At 43.7% G+C, this 21,391-nt stretch overlaps 1 protein-coding gene across 1 annotated transcript in view; it reads right to left on the reverse strand.

Moving 5' to 3' along the window:
• ABCC4 (ATP binding cassette subfamily C member 4) overlaps positions 1 to 21,391 on the reverse strand; it is a 247,642-nt gene that overhangs the window by 55,912 nt on the left and 170,339 nt on the right. Inside the window, exon 21 of the mRNA XM_059377795.1 lies at positions 3,659 to 3,809. Within this exon, the coding sequence (XP_059233778.1) occupies positions 3,659 to 3,809 (151 nt within the window). The remainder of the gene's footprint in view (positions 1 to 3,658; positions 3,810 to 21,391) is intronic.

Below are 21,391 nucleotides of genomic sequence, written 5' to 3' on the forward strand. Positions count from 1 at the left end.
TCAGGAGAGCTCCGGGCCTACCAAGAAAAGTAACAAAAGTCCAGCTCCAGAAAGCACAGAGAACTCACTAGAACCATGTCCTCATTTCCTGAACAAATGCTGGGACATACACAGTTTTAGCACAGACATTTGTGAGAAGGAGGGAGATGTGGCCTTTCTCTCAGGCAGAGTCCTTGAATGAAATGCTTCCCCACCGGCCATCCCCACTGGCCTCCCTCATCAGGAGATCAGGCTGTGGTTGATTTTTCTCTGGAAAGGTTTCAGGTCAGGGTCGACTTCAGAAATCAGGGGCCATCCTGGCCTTGAACACCAGGGAACCCAGAGACCACAGCACCAACTTTACCTTAGAACCAAGAGTTACAAGTGGTACAGCAGGGTTCTCTACCCGGGAACAGCGATCCTGTTTCTTTCACACCCCACTTAGGACAGAGTGGGATGCCGGGTTGAGTGAACTGGAGAGTTTGCAATGAAAATTAACCAGCTCCACAGAGGGAGAGTGCTAAGGCTCTGGTACATTCCCTTGCCCAACAGAACACCTGTCTCCCCACAGCGACTGAGCCGGCAATCTGAAGTAGAGTTCTACGACGCCTGTGGCGTTAGACAAATGCAACCTGGCCTTTCACGAAACTGATGACTGCGTGTCCCATGACCCTGAGGACTCTCTGGGACACACCCTACAAGGACTGCAAACCCTCCCCAGGAGGGAGAGGGCAGGGAGCTGCCTCGAGGACCTGGCCTCCAGCCTGGCTGTAGGTTATCATCTAGGTTGGGTGAAGCCTGCTGGCTGTTCTTAATTTCCTCACGTTCAAGGTTCTAGCACCTTTCCACATGGCCAAGAAGCACTTTACAACCATCAACACAAACAACCCTCACGAGAGCCCCAGAGGGCAGGTGCTATGATATCCTTGACAGAGGGCAAAGTACAAAGTAGGCAGAGGGATTAAGAACATTGGCCAACCCCAGTGGTAGAGGCGGGGGTTGGACCCAGCTCTCATTCCTGAAGCTGCTCTTCTTCAACTGCCACAGGGTCTCAGAGGGACAATAATCAGGTTAAATCAAGATGCCAACATATAACTAAATGCATTTTTCTCCAGACTTTGTAGTTCAAGTTTAGAAAACCCCAAGAATCGTACTTAGTGCATATCCAGTAGCCTACCCTTTACTGTAGGTCTTACCAGGCACCTTCGGTTGAACAAAGCCCCTGGAAATCCAGCATGAGAACTAACAGCAGCAGACTCGGGCAGCTATGGTCTGAAACCTAGGACACAGGGTTAGCCCTCCCTGGCGATGCCCAAAGCAGACATTGCTGGTCGATCACAGTACCCTTATACATGGAACTGGGATGCGGCTTCCTAACTCAGGCATGGCCAAATGATGAGAGCTGGCTAGAAAGACGCAAGCAAGCAGGGTCCTGGTTTTATGCAGGTAGCCTAGGGCTACCAGGCTCATTTTTGCAAAAATGGGAAACCATTACGATCGGCTACAAATGAACCATTCAATTGGTTTCAGTTCTGGGCCTGAGGTTTCAGAGGCAGCTAGGCAGCACGATCTGAAAGTCATCTGCGAATGTCAGCAGTCCTTTCAAAGCCCGCGGGGAAAGCAGATTTATGCCCGGTAGCCATAGCAATCAGGTATCCACCTTTTAGCCTCCTTTTTGCTGGTGGATCCAGCAGTGGCCACAAGAAATACTATCACTTACCTCTTAGAGAAAACAAAAGAATTGTTATTTATGGCACAACCCGCAACCCAGATAGATGACAACAAATGGTTCTAATCAAATGGCCGCCAGCATTTGGTCATCTGGGTGTGCGAAGGAAGGAATATATGTCCTTAATGTTGGGGGTGTGGGAATAGTCCACATTATTTCCAAATATCCTACAGGGTCCATGCTAACGTTCTCAAAACCTCCAGATCAAGCTCTGGGCAAATCCTATACTGTTCCTTGACAAAGGCTCAGGGGATCCACTTCTTATTCCAGACACCCCCTCTGAATAAACCCGACACCTCCTTCGGAACAAGTCTGATGTTGACAGACTCCATGTCACGAGTGGCCTACAATCATAAATGTCTGAACCTTGTTGTTTACACGGAAGATTGCATGGAACTCATTATTTATTCCTTCTGCCATTTCCACGTCCCGCCACGGTAGCATCACCACGGTAGCATCGCCTCAGCCCGCTGGCCCGCACATCTGGACAACACTGCCTCACCACCCCAAGGAAACCCCTTACAAAACCACACCTCACAGCTTAGCTGGTTCTCCGAGGACTAAAAAATTTGTCTACAGCTTTTATGAAATCAATGCCCATTATCCTTTATGCAAATACTTATGATATTATTAACCAGGGCCATTAAGCATCCAACTCGAATTCCGCACAGGTCATGGTCTCAGGGTCATGAGATTGAGCCCCACGTCAGGCTCCGCACTCAGTGTGGAGCTTGCCTGGGATTCTGTCTTTCTCTCTGCCCCTCTGCTGCCCTGCACATGCTCTAAAGCAAAACGAAATTTATTAAAAAATAAACACGCATACATCATAACAACAACAACAACAAAAAAACCACTTTATGCTGACGAACTAGTATTTTTCCACTTGGTGGATCCAAGAACCATGAGACCCAATGCTTCTCTTTTTAGCTTGACTTTCAGAAAGATCAGTTGGTATTAACACGCAGTAACTATCCATAGTTGAATTTTCCGATACAAACATCTTCCTTCTTCATATTTAGGACTTTATACCCCTTTTTTGGTAAATACACCAACCGACTCTCCTTATGATTTTTTTAAAAATAGTGAAATATGTTTGTGCATGAATGCGATAAGCTCTGAATTACTTCATCCTCTGTGATTAGCTGTGTTTTCCCATTATTCCAAAACTAGGAAGTTGAATAGAGAACAAAATGAATGCATACTGAGCAGAACCCTCTCCTGTGCCCTCCCAAGGGAATTATATTCAGGATCCATTTATAGGTACAGCCTAAGGAGAGGGGGGAACACTTCAAACAGTGTGGCATGACAGGAAATACCAGTGATAATAAAGAGTATGTAAAAATAACAGTGCTTATCTTTTCAAGGCATTTAACAACCGCAACTTTTTTGCCATTTTTTGAGTCTGCGATAGTAATATATTTTTCAAATGTATCACTTCTGACATACGACACCTTCTCCTTTGCCTAATCTTTCCCTTTGTCATTTCTAGAACCTTCAGGGGAAGAAAAATTCCCTATTTTCGCTCTGTGTTAGTTCCAGCGTGAAATATTTCTTTAAAAACATTTCTCGAGTGCCTGCTCCATGTCTGGAAGTACATCGTAACCGAGAGAGAAATGGTCCCTATCTTCACGGAGCTCACAGACCAGTGGAGCTTTATTGCATAGACATCCTTGCTCACAGAGCTCACAGATCAGTGGAGCTTTATTGCACAGACATCCTTGTCTTGTCTCTTCCTGGTGTTCCTGCAAAGCTGCACCTGGTGGGCCACCAGCTCCACTGGCCCTAAGCGCCACACTGACTCACAGTGGACATCATGTTCGATGATTTAATACTAACTTGGAGGGAAAAATCTGGAAGGTAGAGTCTGCACGGTTTTAGGGGCCCCCTTAATTATGGCGTAAAGGAAGTGAGCCCGTATCACCATCCCAACCTGAGAGCCTCTGTACTCACTTGTAGATTCCAGGCGTTTGACATCTCTCGACGTTTCTAAGAAATACCGCCGAAGAACAAAGAAAAGGATGCCAAGGGGGATCAGAGGAATTGCGATCCACGGAATGACAGCCACCGCCACGCCCACCACACCAAGAACCTGTAGAAATGTCTGAAACAGGGAAAACAGAGACAGAGGCCTTCTTAGGAAGAATTCACTTCAAACACGGACTTTAATGGGTTGTTTTGTTAGGATTCAAAGACCTGTTAGAATAGAAGGGAATGTTCTCCCATCAAAGAAATAACAGGGGGCGCCTGGGTGGCTCAGTGGGTTTAGCTGCTGCCTTCGGCTCAGGTCATGATCTCAGGGTCCTGGGATCGAGCCCCGCATCGGGCTCTCTGCTCAGCAGGGAGCCTGCTTCCCCCACCCCTCTGCCTGCCTCTCCGACTACTTGTGATCTCTCCGTCAAATAAATAAATAAAATTCTTTAAAAAAAAAATAACAGAATATTATAGGTGGTCCTGAGGATATTATCTCATACTTGCGATGTGCCAAACACGGTAAGAACTTTCTAGATACGAGTCCTCCTAACATGCTCAGGAGGCCTAGGAGAGTGGACTTACAATCTTCCCTATTTAACAAATGGAAAGTTGGAGACTCAGAGAAGCAGGACTTGAATCCCAAACTATCATGAGTCAGTAGATACCGTCAGGGAAATCAGTGAGTGGGACTCACCGATGAGGAACCCCTAAGACTCAACTACACGTGTGGGGATAAAGAAGTGGCTCATTACAAATCCAGTAGGAAAATGCAAATGCATTTTTAATTAAAGTATGGGTGACACGCAGGGTTTCCTCAGTTTCATGTGACAACACAGCAACGTTCTCACCCTGTGCTTAGACTGTGCTCACGTGTGTGGCTCCATCTGCCCTACCTTTGGAAGTGGGGATTCCCCTTTCCTGGTTTTCTATCCACAATTACCATTTACTGAGTGTTCACTGCGTACAGGGCTACCCGTTATGTATTTCACATGTGTTAAGTTATTTAATTCTCAGAATAGCCCTACGGAATACTGGCACTATCTCATTTTACAGACGGAGACTGAAGCACAGAGAGAGGAAAAGCGACTTGATCAAGACTGCAAAGCCGGAGTCACCAGAGACAGGGAGCCGACATCATTAGCCGTCCTGATCTATTTAAGCCAGCCCTCGACATAATGCAACTTTTTATTATTCGGGAATACAGTCTTGACTTATTTGAGCCCCCTAATTTGTCCTTCATTTTTCCTCTAAAGACCTTACTGAAGGAATCTCAGAGTTCAACCAGGATGCCTAATAAAGAAAGAAGAGGAATACAAGGCAACCCATCTTTGGTATTTCTTAGAAATCTGATGAAGAGTTTTGATAATAAGGAAACACAGGTCTTAAAATTTGTTTTTAACGTTTTATCATCCACGCCAACAGACACATGAAAAAGTGCTTGACATTACTAATCATGGGGGAGATGCAAGTCAAGATCCATGATGAGATACCACCTTCTACCCCTCAGAATGGCTAGTATCAAAAACACAGGAAATTACAAATATTGGTGAGGATGTGAAGAAAAGGGAACGCTCACACATCACAGGTGGGAACGCAAACTGATGCAGCCGCCATGGAAAACGGAACGCAGGTTCCTCAAAATTGGAAATACCATGGGACCCACCAACTCCACGAACTGGGTATTTACCCAAAGAAAAGGAAAACACTAATTTGAAAAGGTATGTGCCCTCACTATATTTATCACTGTATTATTTCCAAGAGCCAAGATAGGGACGCAGCCTGTGTCCCTCAGGAGCTGAATGAATAAACCAGAATGAGGTCTGCCAGTTGTGACAACAGGGATGAATGGAGAGGGTATGCTGCTAAGCAAAATAATGTCAGAAACATACCCTATATGATTCCGCTTACATGTGGACTCTAAAAAGGAAGCACACAAAAAGCAGAAACAGACCCATAAATACGGAGAAATGATGGTTGCCAGGGGGAAAGCGGGTGGAGATAGGCAAAATGGGGCAAGGGAAGTGGGAGACATAGGCTTCCAGCTATGGAATCAACAGGTCACAGGGTCAAAAGTTACGGCAGAGGGATTAGGGTCAATGGTACTGACGTGGGGGTGTATGGTGACAGATGGGAGCCACACGCGTGAGCACAGCCTAAGCACAGGGTGAGAACATTGCTGTGTTGTCACATGAAACTGAGGAAACCCTGCGTGTCAACCATACTTTAATTAAAAAAGGCCAGCACGGCCACCACATTTTTACAGGCCAGGCTATCCCATTTCTGAAAAAGATTTCGAATGAGAATATGACAAAAAATTGGTTTTACTGCCAAAACCACCATAAATATTGTCATCTGGATATTTAAATTTTCTATCATTAGGGTAAATATTTATAATCTTTATTTCACAGGCTAATGGCGGTCACAAGAACCGGCACCATGGGTCGGGTGTGAGCGCACACAAGGCGCTGAGTGGAGTTCTGGGAACGCTCGATGGTGACCTTGATCCCGGGAGATGATTTTATCCCGGGAGAGGATTTTACCTTGGGAAATGATATTGGTGAAAAAGACCAGGAAGCCTAGAGACCCAAGTCACTGCACGAGGAGGATGGAAGTGTCCATCTTTGTCAGGAAAAGTGGGACATCATGGGGCACAACCTCAGGTGAGAGGAATGCAAGGGACACTTCGCGTCTGCTGGCCAGGACAGCAGAGTCGTTGAGTGGTGGGGACAGGCACGTTCGCATGGCATGGGCCGAGGGCTCCAGAGTTTGTGAACTCAGATGGACACAAACCCAGGACCCAGCGCACCAGCCACAGAGGGCTGTGGAAACATAGGGAAGAATCCACAAACACGTTTTAGAAGGTTCCATGACTGATGAAAGAATTTCGCAGGCTGGCTTAACAAACAGAAGGAGCGGCATTGCACAGTAGTGCTCACAGCTGATGGACATGCCGGCCCAAGAGCGAGCCGCGTCGCGACGGCTGACCTAGGTCGTTCTGTGGCCTCTCAGAAGGCGCGAGCCCGGGCAGCAGGCCCAGGGCGCATCTCCGAGGAAAGGATTAGCAGGGTAATGCCGGACAGAGACACAGGTTATCATCTCACAGCTATTTCCAGTCAGTTTTCTCCGAGGGGCCTCACAACCAGCTCCTGAATGAGAAAAGTAGGAGCTGTCATTTCCATTTACAGATAAGGGATGTGAAAGCTGGAGGTTAAGTGGTCGTCCCAAGATCTCCTGGGATGTTGCCGTGTTACGGAGAAAGCCAGGAGGAGTGCCTGTGCAGGGAATCCTGCAAGCAGCCAGAGCATGGAGACAGGAGGAAACTTCCAGAACTATGGATGTGCGGATAGGAGCCCCAGGGAGAAGCAAACTGCATTATTTTGATGTAGACTCAGGTGCTTTTATGGTTTCTGCCAGTCTCTCCTGTGGTATCCATACATAACCCAAAGCAAAGAGGCATGGAATTCTGAAGGAACAAAGTCCCATCGTAAATGGAGCGAACAGGGCTGTCTGGGCCTCTCTACTTTCATACCTACACCTGACCAGTTTCTGACAGCTACTGGATTAGCTGATGCATTCCACCCTCCTACAACAATGAGGAAGACAAGCTTCTTCCTTCATGCTCATGAGGTCCTTCTAGCTCCTTCTATGTCTGGTCTTAAGTAATCACTAGGCTTGCCACTATCAATTGTCAGAAAAAAAAAATCCGAGATGTCGTTAATCATAAAAATATAAAAATTGACAATTTGGGGGGTGGCTGGGTGGCTCCGTGGGTTAAGCATCTGCCTTCGACTGAGGTCTTGGTCCCAGGGTCCTAGAATGGAGCCCCAAGTCGGGCGCCCGGCTCTACAGGGAGTCTGCTTCTCCCTCTCCCTCTGCCTCCATCCCTCCCCCTGCTCAAGCTCACAAACTATCTCTCTCAAATAGATAAAAATCTAAAAAAAATATACAGTTTTTTATGGGGCGCCTGGGTGGCTCAGTGGGTTAAGCCTCTGCCTTCGGCTCAGGTCATGATCTCAGGGTTCTGGGATCCAGCCCCGCATCAGGTTCTCTGCTCAGCAGGGAGCCTGCTTCCCACCCCCCCGCCACCTCTCTGCCTGCTTCTCTGCCTACTTGTGATCTCTCTCTCTGTCATATAAATAAATAAAATCTTTAAAAAAAAACTTTTTTTTAATGTACATTTTTCTCCAGGAGACTAGTCTCATTTGATTGAACAACTATTCACCAGTTTCAATGATCTGGCTCTCCCTAGGGAGGCGTCCTTTTATGGCTAACCCAGCTTACCATATTACCCGGACAGCAGAGGGAGGCTCAAAACACAGGGCTGTGCCAAAATGGCTCTCCTTTTTTGGGTAGCCACTAAAGACCATGAACTGCTACTCTTCACAACTCCCTAGTTAGGTTAGGCCTTTCAGATTTGATGCCCCCGAATTCCAAAGCAATTCCAAGAGGGTTTCGGTAAAAGTTTTATTTCCTCTTGTGGGTCAGGCTTTAGCCAGCCTCACAGTGAATTAGTTGTTATACTATATGTAAACACATAATGTATAGGTTTACATTTATACATGTTTATGTACAGACATATGTTTATCTTCTACAGCAAGCAAATTTTTTTTTCAGTAATCTCTATGTCCAATGTAGGGCTCGAAATCAAAACCCTGCAATGAAGTCTCATGCTTTACCGAGGGAACCAGCCAGGCACCTCCAGCAGGCAAACTCTTTATGAAGTTGGCAAAGGGCAAAAACGGTATCCGAGCAAAAAAGGTATTTTTCCGAAGGGGGAAACAGAAGATTCTGGTGGAAAACAAACCCTTATCCCTTCCTTAAAGCCGATCTCATTTCTTTCTTCCATATTCTCAGGAATTCCAAGGAGCCCAAAGGGAGACACTCAGTTCCTTCCATCTGATTGGATTCCAAGCCCATTTGCTGACCTATGTCCTCAGCCAGTGTGTCTGTACCTCTGATCTCGATAAGGCACAAAGAGACAATGATCTTTACACAGCAAGAAACACACTGACCCAGAAGCTCCTGAGCCAAGCCTTGCTGCCCAAGACCGAAGGATAACCTTTATTTTGATAACCTTGCATCCCAACTGGAACATACCAGTTAGGAATTCGATCTCAAATCTAGGAACCCACAGGTAAAAATACAAACAATTCTTGAATGTCTTTCACTTGAGAGGACATGTGACTTTTTGTACTTCAGAGTAATTCTGTAGCATATAGAGAAGGTCAGCCTAGGCCTGGAGGGGAGCTACATTAGCCTGGCACTGTGCCGTCTGACAGGGTCGAGGACCAACCCTCATGAACAGGAACAGGAGAGGAAACCCATTTCACCATTTCATCTTCACTGGGATACCCCACCAACATAAAAGGCTGAGGAGAGGTAGTAAGAATTCAGTGTATAGAAAGTGCCTAGCTGCCCAAACTTAACATCCTAAGTACCATTATTATTACCCTTCTGTGTGCTCTGGAAGCCAGGAGGCAGACAAGGAGGGATGCTTCGTTAACACTTATGGGCCCAAAGAATCTTAAAAATATCATGGAAGTTGGATCCTGAGACATGGCTCCCTTTAGCCACTGGAACAATTTGGTGCTACCCAGGGACACATGAGAGCAGATGTGACTGTTCCCTGCAGGTGGTGATAAGGTCACCTATACCAACGCGACCATGGCGTTTCTTCGGCTGTCATATCTGAGGTCTATTTTGTGTGACTATGCACGTTTGAAATGTGATGACCAATAAACCTCACATGGACTACATTGTTCAGTCTCCATTTTCACCCCACCTGGAGGCCTCCCAAAGAGAACCTCAGGATAACGAAGGGAACTCAACCTTTTTTGAGATTTTTTTCTTTTCTTGTTGCGTATTCTTTTTCTGCTTCAAGCCTCGCTTCTTAGTGAAGACGTCCCACCCTGAAATTACTCAGCTCATCGAGGAGCGTAAGGAAAAAGGTAGAGAACCTCCAAATCAACAAAACCAAACCAAACACCAGATTATTCAATATGGCCAAAGGAAGAGACCAGCTTGGCATTTTCTACTTCATGCATCATGAGCCGGTGTCGGTATCAAGGGAAATACAAAAGCCAGATTTTGTGCACTAGCAAATTCCAGGAAATTAAGCAGTGGCCACTGCAGGTTGGCCTTCTTGCACACCTACGCCGCTTCAGATGCCAGGAGGACCCTGTCCCCGTCCCCTGTGGAATGGACGCCTAATGAGCCTCTCTTTCTCAGAAAAGAAGCTGCCCTATGAGTGGCTGCTCTTTCTGATTAAACCACCTGGGCATCTAAATAAACTGGTAATGCAGTTTACAAAAGCAGTAAAGGAAAAAAATTCTACCTGCTTTGATTGAAAAACTGCCCAAATCTTGAAAAAAAATGTTATTACTTTATTGCTTGCGCTGATGGCAAATTTTCTCATAGCACTGAAGAAAATCTCCGTACCTACTTAACAACCAAAGAAAAGGGGCGCCTGGGTGGCTCAGTCATTAAGCCTCTGCCTTCAGCTAAGCTCATGATCCCAGGGTCCTGGGATCAAGCCCAGCATCAGGCTCCTTGCTCAGCGGGAAGCCTGATTCTTCCTCTCCCACTCCCCCTGCCTGTATTCCCACTCTTGCTATCTGTCTCTCTGTCAAATTTTTATTAAAAAAAAAAAAAGAAGAAGAAGAAAGAAAGAAAGAAAGGTGTGGTGCAACTGTCCCTCTCCGCCCAATACCAACAATGGGTAACATTCCACGAGGCTTGCCTTGAGTCCAAGCTCGGCAGTATTTCACACGCTCTGTGTCATTTCATCCACAGGTTCAACGCAAGCAGAGGGATTATCCCTCCACCCACCAAGAAGGAAGCTGATGCTCGGAGAGGTTTAGGGATTTGCCCAAAGCTACAAAATTCAGAGTCATTGTGCCCCTGAGGCTGTTCTTAGGATCTCTACATGATACTGCATCCCATATAAAGATTCATACCTTAAAAATACCTAAATACACTCCTGTTTTATGTTTTTCCTTTCTTTTGCATTTTCCAGTTTTGTGGGGTTTCCTGCGGTTGTATCAAGTCTCCCCCGTGAAGTGCTCAGTCCTAGATTCCCAGCTCTTAGGGAACAGTGTACTTGGCTCACAGAGCACGGCTGATCACTAAAAAGGTCCTAAAATACGCTGTCTAATAGAACACACAAACACATGCTGATTTAAGCAATATTGTTTGATAAGAAAAAAAAATTTCATAAGATGAGATGTAAGCCCAGAAAGCAAACGGATTTGGGGGAAGTAGGGGAAGAGCCAATTTAACTGAAATAAATACACAAAACCCAAAAGCATAAAATGAGACTATTCTACATGCTTCGAATTTGTATTGGGATGGTGGTGAACACAGTTTCCCCACAACAGGTCTTCTTCTAAAATTACCACTGTATCCCTAACCTTACAGATTGTAATGTATTTCTTTTCATAAGCACAAGTAATAAATAAAAATCTGGTTGGTCTGTTTGGCATTTAACTACCAACTGCTTATAGCCCTATAGGAATTCCTAGGTATCTACCCACAATTTACTTTAAACTTAATTCCACGGGATTCTGTTCCTGCTAGTCTTTGTGAAGCTTGTGCCAAGGAACATGTTTCCTATAAACAGCAGTAAAAATGTATTCTTCTTATTTTATGCAAATAACTATGTCATCCATACTTCTGGCTCACCCCATTCTTATTTGAACTCTTGCTTGCTCTCCGACTTCTATTAGGCACAAAGTGAAATGTGTATTTAATCAGGGGGCCACTTAGTGCGTAGACAGTACTTTTATTATCTGTTTACAGTATTAAAAAATAAAATCGGGATCACTAAGACTGCAAACACCTCAAAGGAATTTCAAAGCTTTGAATTCTGCTGTCAGTCAGACTCTTACGAATTCTGTTCCAAGTTCTGATAAGTACAAATCATCCAGATTGCCTTAAACGATTACTGATTTTGCAGAAGATAGGCCTGACGTGCAATAAACAAAGCAAGATTCACTTCTTGGCAAGAAAACGTGGCAAGATTGTCTTCTGATTTAGAGAGAAGAAAAAAAAAAGCAATGCCTAGTTTTTAATCAGAAGCTGTTTACTGATGTGGGTGTTGGAGAGATTCTTCTACCTATTTATTCTGGAAACATATGAGATTAAAAAAAATAAGCTTTCAATGAAATGACGATCACACAGATTGTGTTGCTGGCTAATACGATATGTTTGTGGAGGCTGTAAAATTTTGAACAGGCTAAACGAAACTCCAAGTATTAGGAACTAAAATGCAATTCCCATCACCTCCTCATTACTCATCAATGACCAGATATATAAAAGCAAAGGGACAAATATGAAAGGCTCTTAAATATAAGCTCCTAACCCTTAACACCGATCTTTGGTTCATATTAAGGCGGCAGGTGTAGGGGACATGCTTATATAGGGATTCTGCTTGTCTCGGGGAGTTCAGAAATCAACTCTGGTTCCCAGAGCCCTGCTTTGTCACTTGTCTCTTCTGACTCAATCAGCTCTGTTAAATCAGAACTTTATGGAACACTGATGTGTTATTTGTATGAAGACAACTATACAATCTCTCTTTAAGAGTAAACTATTCTAAACTTGTTATTTCTTTGAGATATACTAGTCACTGTTCTCACCCTCCATTTGTTGGTCTTGGATTTTTACGTCCACACCAGCTCTTAATCCCGAGTCATAGCTAACTCCACTGAAAAGTGGATGGGTGCTGTTAGGCTTACAATTTTTTTAAAAAAGATTTTATTTATTTGACAGAGAGAAAGAGAGAGACCACAGGCAGGCAGAGCAGCAGGCAGAGGGACAGGGAGAAGCAGGCTTTCCAGTGAGCAGAGAGCTGGACGTGGGGATTGAAACCAGGACCCTGGGATCATGATTGGAGCTGAAGGCAGCCGCTGAACCGACTGAGTCTCCCAGGTGACCCAGGCTTATAATTTATTAACCAACACAATATAAAGCATTAGGGAAACATAGTGCACTTCTTCCTTTTTTCTTTCTTTCTTCTTTTTTTTTTTTTTTAACCTTCAGCATATTTCCTTTGTCAATAGCTTCTTTTCTATCTTTTCTTACTGGTACAGCTTATTTTGAAATTCAAGGACGGAGCCCATGTATATGCTACTTTTAAAAGACGCACCTTAAAAATAAAGGTGGGAAGAAAAGGTTGGAAAAGGGTATCCTATGAAAACACTAACCCAAAGAAAACTGAAGTATTTATCTATACCACACTAAACAGAAACATTTATGCTAGGATGCATTCCTAGAAATAAAGCAAAACATTTCAAAAGAATAATTTGTCAATTTATCCATTTTTTATACACACACACACATACACACACCCCTAAATTTATATACACCTAATAACACAGATCCAAAATATATAAAGCAAAATCTGACCGAACCCTGGAGAAACAGACAAATCCATAACCATAGTGGGGGATTTTAACCAAGTTATTATCTCAATATTTGCTAGAATAGCACATAAAGATTAAAAATACAGATGTGAAAACATGAACAAACTTGATCTGATTGACATACAACACTGCAGCCAATAATTATACAATACACCCTTTTCAACTAAACATAAACTGGGCTATAAAGCAAACACCAGCAAACTTCAAGGGCCAGAAATTATACAGAATATATTTTGAACTAAGTGGATTTAACAACAACAACCAAAAAATCCATTACCTAAATATAGCCAGAAAGTCACTAAATAATTGGATATTCAGTAATACACTTCCCTGACATCTGATTCAAAGAAATTATAATAAAATTAGAAAATACATTGATATAAAAGAAAGTAAAAATCTGCTAATATTAAAATTCAAGGTCTGCAACTAAAGCTGTATTTAGGGGTAACTTTCTACCTTTATTTATTTTGTTTTTTAAAGAAGGGCTACAGGTGATACATAGGAAATCTTTACCTTTCTCTTATATTTGCTGTGAACTTAAAGCTTTTCTTAAAAAAAATACAGCCTTATTAAAGGGGGTAAAAAAGAAAGGCTAAAAGTCACGGGTTTAAAATGGGCAGGGGCACCTAGGTGGCTCAGTTGCTAAACATCTGGTCTTTGGCTCGGATCATGATCCCAGGGTCCTGGGATCAAGCCCCACATCAGGTCTCCCTGCTCAGCGGGAGGCCTGCTTCTCCCTCTACCACACCTCCTGCTTGTATTCCCTCTCTTGCTGTCTTTCTCTCTGTCAAATAAATAAATAAAATTTTTAAAATAAATCAATAGAAAAACAACAGCATATTAAACTGAAGTATCCAGAATAAAAGAGAAAACTAGACATGAATGAGAAGAAAACTAACTTCCAAGGAGAAAACCAACAAACCCAAAGCTTGACTCTTTAAAAGCATCAATGAAATTAATGAACCCTCACCAAGATTGATCAAGGAAAAAAAAAAAAAAAAAAAGAGGGGGAAAACTACCATTATCATGAGTTAAAAGGGGATAACACAGCACTTGTACTGATAAATTTTTAAAAGAATTTTTTCAGGTGGCTCCACGCCCAGCATGGAGCTCAACACGGTGCCTGAACTCATGACCCCAAGATCAAGACTTGAGCTGAGATCAAGAGTCCAATGTTCAACAGAGTCACCCAGGCACCCCTCAAATTACAAAGTTTTAATGCAAAGGAAAAATTTCTTGAAAAGTGATGTACCAAGACTGACAGAAGAAGAAAGAGAAAATCTGAATAATTCCATATCAATTTAAAAATTTGAATGCATAAACTTCTCATGGAAGTTTTAGGCCCAGATATCCTCCCAAGTAGATTGTGCAAAAAATTATACCAACTTCTTCCAGAGAATTTGGTCCACCTCCATCACGATATAAAAACCACACAACAAATTCAAAGTAGTGATACATGAATAAAATGTGACAAGATGGGGTGCCTGTGGCTCAGTCAGCTAAGCAACTGCCTTCAGCTCCAGTCATGATCCCAGAGTCCTGGGATTGAGTCCCGATTCAGGCTCCCTGCTCGGCAGGGAGTCTGCTTCTCCCTCTGATCCTCTTCCCTCTCATGCTCCCTCTCTCTCAAATAAATAAATATATTTTTTTAAATGTGACAAGATGACCAAGTGGAGTTTATACCAGGAATGTGAGGTTAATTTAACATGTAAATATCAATCGGTATAATGTATCATGTTAAAAGAGGAAAGACAAATAATCATGTACCTAAAGAAATGTAGAAAAAATATTTGTCAAAATTCAACATCTATTCTTAAAAAAAAAAGAAAAAAGATAAAAATCCTCACCAAATGAGGAATTAAAAAAAAAACTCTTAAAATCTGGTAGCAGATATCTACTCCAAATTGTAGTTAACATCATTCTTAAGGGAAAAATATTAAAAGATTTTTGCTTTAAGATTATGAGATGATCTTATCTCATCATTTCTATTCAACAATGTGCTGAAGCTCTAGCTGTCCATCCACAGTAGTAAGTTAAGAAAAGGCAAAACCAGTCATATATTTTAAATGAAGAGGTAAAATTACAATTATGAACAGCTGACATGATTGTATAAGTAGAAAATTCTACAGAAAACAAAACAAACACCAACTCCAGGAAATGCAAAACGAGCTCTCAAGTTCAATGACACAATGCCAATATACATAAATCAACTGTATTTCTGTACACTAGGAGCAGCAATTGGAAAGTGGTATTAAAAACAATCCCATAAGTAGAATTAAAATACAACAAATACTTAGGAATAAATTTAACCAAGAGTGCAAAATTTTTTAAACATAAAACTATACAACATGCCTAAAAAAAGAAGACTTGTAAAAGAGGAGAGATAAGCCATATTCGTAACTGAAAGATGTCATATAGCTAAAATCTACAGCTAAAAGGAAATATCAAAATCCCAGCAGGCTTCTATTTAAAAAAACCAAACTGAAAGGCTTCTAAAATTTATATACTCTAGTAAAGGATCTAGAATGATCAAAACAATCTGGACAAAGCAGTGCAAAGTCACTAAATTTCAGGTCTTACTAAAAAGTACAATAAGGACAACTGCAGTGTGGGTCTAAGGACAGATACACAGATCAGTGGAACAAAATAAAGAGACATAGACTTGCTCAGAGTCCAAGCATTTTTACGCAAGGTGCCAAGTCAGTTAAATGCATAAAAGTCTTTTCAGCAGATACGAATAAAATAACTGGGGAGAATCAAACAGAAATGAACCTCAGTCCATACACAAAAATTAATCCACGATGCCTCAATGTTTAAAAAGGGAGAAAGAGGAAAGTTTCTTCTCACCCCTTCAAGATACAAAAAGATTTCTTAGGATAAACAGACACACACACACACACACACACACACACACACGGACTACAACCAAGGGGAAAGGAAAATGCGAACATGTGACCTCAACAAAATTAGAACTGTTCTTCATTAACAATATAAAGAGGCAAACCATAGACTGTACGAAAAGTAGTCCAAAAAAGGTCTAGATTAGAGTATTTTTAAAAAACTAATGTTAAGAAATGTACATAAGGGCACCTGGGTGACTTAGTGGGTTAAGGGTCCAACTCTTGACTTCAGCTCAGGTCACCATCTCAAGGTTGAGGGAGGGAGTTGCGTGAAGGGCTGCACTCTGGGTGTGGACCCTGCTTAAGATTTTCTTTCTCTCCCTCTTCCTCTGCCCCTCCCCACCACCCCGGGAATCTCATGAGTGCTCTCTCTCTCTCAATAAATAAATAAATAAATTCCTATAAATCAACGAGAAAAAGAATTTCTTAAGGTTTAAAAAATCAGCAAGAGATCTGAACCAATATATCACAAAAGAAGATATCTGAGTGGCCAACAAGCATGCAGGAAAAAGAGCTCTGCGTCACTCATTAATCATCAGGGAAGTACAAATTAAAACCACAAAGAGACTATTCTCCAGTAGAAAGGCCAAAACCAAAAAGGCTGATAATACTATTGCGAAGGTGTAGAACAGCCTGAACCGTCCCATATAGCTGGCGAGTCTATAAAATGTTGCAACTATTTTCAAAAACCTTCATGGTAATTTTTTTTAATGTTAGCACACACGGACCTTATGACCTAGCCTTCCTAGGTGTTCGACCTAAAATAAATGAAAACACATGTCCACGTCAACACTTGTGTTGGAAGATTCATTGTTTAAAAACTGTCAACAACCCAAATGTTCGTCAACTAGGGAATAAACAGATTGTGAGATCTTCATTCAATGGACAATCATTCAAGGAAAAGAAAAATGAATCATGCGACATGCAACAGGGATGGGTTGCAAAAAGATGCTGACAAAAAGGTGGCAGCCACAGAAAAACACGTACTATACTGATTCCGTTTATATGTACGTAGCCTGAAAATAAGAATACTGATTCCCTGTCAGGGGAAATCCAGGAGAGCTGGGGGTGACGAAGTCTGGGAATTAACTACAAGGGGTGAGAGAGACATTCTGAAGTGATGGGAAGGTTCCACGTCTTATTTCAGATAGTCTGTCACAGGGAGGCACACAATCATCAAAACTCCTCAAACAGGGGCGCCTGGGTGGTTCAGTTGGTTGAGCAACTGCCTTGGGCTTGGGTCATGATCCTGGAGTCCCGGGATCAAGTCCCACATGGCGGTGGCGTGGGGGTGGGGGTGGGGTGCCTACTCAGCGGGGAGTCTGCTTCTCCCTCTGACTCTCCCCCCTTTCATGCTTTCTCTCTCCAATAAATAAAATCTTAAAAAAAAAAAACCTCCTTGAACTATTAAAAAATATTCTATTGTGTATAAGCAATACCTCAGTAAAAATATCAACAGACTAAAAAAAAAAATGAGAGATTATGACAAGGAATTCCTTTCCCATTCCTTTGTCATGCTCAGGCAGGCTTTGGCAGCATGTGAATACACAGCCATAATGTCACATGGTGATTTCCTGGGGAGCCCTGTGGGGAGGGAAGGGGAAGGCAAGGGCTACTGGTAAGCAGCCTGCGTGCCTCAGACAAAAAATGGCCGCTGTGCCGCGTCCGGCGTATCTGCCGTGGAGCCCTGGCCCTCAGCTTCAAGGCCAAAGATGTTCTTCTCTCCTTCGTGACTCCATGCAAATGCCGATCCGAGAACACCAAATCAATGAACCCACAGAAAGGGCTCCAAGAAACAAGTGAGTCATGACACTCGCCAGCAAAGACAATACAGACGACCATGAATCATGTTCCACAGCAGACTGGAGAGAGAGACCCACACAGAAAACAGCGAGGGCAAGACTTTTACTACAGCTGAGGCCAGTTCTCCAGCCCACCCCTTTCCTCTTCCTCTCATCCTGAAAACCCCCAAAGTAGCTAGAACTGAAGGAACGTGATCAAGAACAGCATATGGAGACTCTCGAGGTCGTCAAACTCAGCAAATATTTCGCCACTTGCCTCCCCCGAGCAACAACTGCCCATTTAGCCATTCGTGAGGGATGCAAGATGGCCCGGCGAGAGCCCCGGGAGTGAGTGCCCACCCTTCTGCAACGGACATCACCCAACAATGCCGCCAAGTTCTACGCTCTGCGCAATACCACCACGCGGGATGAAAATTAGATCCATTTTTTTTTTCTTCTTTAGGTCTTAATTAGCTTTTTCGTAAACTACAAACATTATCATTGGCGCACACATGCTGGGACAGACAAATTGGACGCTCGTTGCCAGCCTGGGAGGGTCCCCGGGGATTAACAGCCAGGATGCTGATGCTGATGTTGATGCTTCTCTAATTGGGCTCACTAAGCATCAGGCTGGGGAAATACTGACCGGCTCATCTTCCTTTAAAAAACAAGACAGGTGAAGGAATCACATGAGTGGGCTTGTGTGAATCCTATCACCCCAATCTCAGAAACCTAAAGGTCAAGTGCTTGCAGATATTTCCAGGAACCCAGATCACCAGATCACCTTCTCTTAGCAAGGAAACCCACTTCAGCCTGGCAGTTTGCATGAATCCTTCCTGATCGCTGGGACTGGCCGTGCCCTGGAATTTTCCATCCTTGCCATGGCTCCGGCTAACGGGCTTTTTGTTGATTTTTTTAAAAGCATGAAGGCACTGTGGGTTCCGTGCAAATGGAGGGGTTTACTTTTAAAGAGTCGGTAAAACAGAGATCTTCCAAATGAGGGCAAGGCAGCCTAACGAACCATCTCCTTTGTCCAGTGGGGATTTCAGGGCGGGAGCGGGGAATGGGGTCAACACCCCATAGAAATCGCAAAACGACGACGTCATTGTTCCGTGAAAGAGGCTGGAATGCTTTCTACACACTTTCCCTGACATCTCTACACAAAGCCATGCAAGGGTCAGCGGTACTGAGACAAGGAAAGGCAGTTCCACTCTTTTGCGTCTATAAAAGCAAGTGACCCAACCTATTGTGCCCAAGTCTTAGGCTGGCTTTGTTCTCAATATCCAGATGCGGCAGCTTTTTCTTCCGTGTTCCCCCTCTGGAAAGAAATGACTGCCGACACCTCCTTCACAGTTTCTTTTTTTCTGGGGCATTTTCACTTCATAAAGCTGCAGTCAATGTGTTTTGTGTGTGGTGAGGAGGGAATGACACGTTCCGTGGTGGTCCCCACCACTGCCTGCATTGGTGGCTCAAGTGGCCTCGGGATTAGCCCTTTGTGCTCCATGAAAGGATATGAAAAGTCAGTTATTTAAGCTCAGTCAAGCTGTTGATTTTTTTTTTTCTTTTCTTGGATGAGGGGTGTGTGGGGAAGAAAGGTTTTGCAATTCAGTTTTCCTCAATAAATCACAGCATTTTGCTGAGGGCAGCTGTGTCCAAGTTCACATGCTCAAGAAGCCCCACTTTTTTTTTTTTAAGTTAAAATGCTTAAGTCAAACTTCCGGCTTCTTACCTTCCTTTTGAATTGTTTTGCTGTTAGAGAGACTTCTTGGAGGTTATCGCTGCTTCAGGTCATGAATTCTAAATAACCGAGTGTCCTTACTCAGATATTATCAGGGCGCGGGGAGGGTTGTGGGGGGGGGGCCTTCCAGAAACTGCCTTAAGTTTGCTAATATGAAATAGGTAGGGTCCCATAGTCCCTTTTGGATTAACACATGAGTCTACGTGTAAAAATAGCCACTAAAATCTTCAGGGAGCTCGAACTTGGAATCTCTGTGATCCAGGCCCGTGTGGTGACATTCACGGACCCCACAACCCTGTGACAATTCCTCTGACGCCGCAGAACACCATTACCAAACTCCTTCTCCTATTTAAAAAGATAGGCAGCGCTTTAAAAAGAACTACCCATTATTTAGTGCTTAAGTGTACTTAGATGTTATGCTCGGACGTTTATTAAAACCATTTCATTCTGTCTTCACAACAACCCTTGTGAACTAATACCACTGGCTCTATCTTACAGATCAGAAATGTGTGGGTGTCTGAGGGCAGGGACAGGAAAAGGCAGAGCTAGGGCCAAACGTGGAAAGGCAGGCTGGGGTGGGGGGTACCCACTGTACCCACTCCACATTTTAAAGCTGTTTACATTATAAATGATACCCATTAACATATAATCCTGTTTATGGCAGCACATTCAACCCTCACACCACTAGAACAGAAGCTTTTCCTAGAGAGCCAAGAGCAATGACAAAAAACATCTGCAGGGTTTCTCCACCCTCAAGTACAAATCACATGACACAGATACATAAATTTGTTTTTTTTAGGCTGCCTTCCTTCTTCTTCTGGAATCGTGAGTGGTCCCAATTGGTCATCAACTAGAATTTGGCTGGGCAAGGGGGCAACATCCGCAGTAGCTACAGGAGCTGGGGGACACAATGGCATACAGACTCACGACCGCCCCCTACTGGGATATGGCCTTGGAAGGACATCACTTGGGGCAGGGACAACTCTTCCGGCAGTGTGGACACACTAATCAGAAACAAGTGTTTTCACCAGCCACGCTTAGCATCACTACCTACACGTCCCAGAGAGTTGGCCAAACCAGCGCCTCTTCCTGTCCCCTATGTTGGCAAAACTCCCCAGCATCGAGGTGTCTTCTCCGTCTCTGTGACTTTCCACCGATACTCAAATCCAAATCCCTGAGCCGGACACGCGGGTCCCCCAGTCATCTGCCTCCTCTGTACCTGTCCATCTTCATCTCCTCTATGCCAGATCTCAAACTTCACATTCTGGCACCCCTGCGAACTTCCCAAGCTCTCCTTGGCTTCCTGTCCTTGGTGTCTGCCTCTCCCCACACGAGGCTCAGGGATCACCAGGATGTCACCGTCCACTTTCCCGGGGAGGGTTACAGAGATGCCTTAAGGGATACACTTTGAACTAAGAGTCGGCCAACTCGGAAATAAATAATACAAAATCTTAAAGTTTTGGTTTAATTTAAAAGCATGTACAGATCTGGTATGGGAGTGTCTCGCAGTACTTCTGACATCGATCACCCCGGAATGCAGCACCCAGGACTCCCGAGACCCCTGGGATGTTCTTAACACAGAATCCTCCTGTATTTCTCCAAGCCCCCCCCCAACACCCCTCTGCCCCACTGATGGGCTGTCTTATCCATACTTAGAAAAAAATTTTTTTTTTTTTTTTTAGTGAAGCCTTTACTAAGTCTTTCCAAAGCACTCCATTCACCACACCTGCTTTATGAGTTCACACAGCACCTACTGTCATTATAAAACAGCAACAAGGGCAAGGAGCAGGAACACGTGTAGGAAGGATCAGGGCAGACTCCGGGGGAAAGACAGTAAGGCCAAAGAAGGCAGCAGAGAGCACGCGCACCCCAGA

The sequence above is a fragment of the Mustela nigripes genome, chromosome 15 (assembly GCF_022355385.1).
Source record: "Mustela nigripes isolate SB6536 chromosome 15, MUSNIG.SB6536, whole genome shotgun sequence".
Taxonomy (NCBI): domain Eukaryota; kingdom Metazoa; phylum Chordata; class Mammalia; order Carnivora; family Mustelidae; genus Mustela; species Mustela nigripes.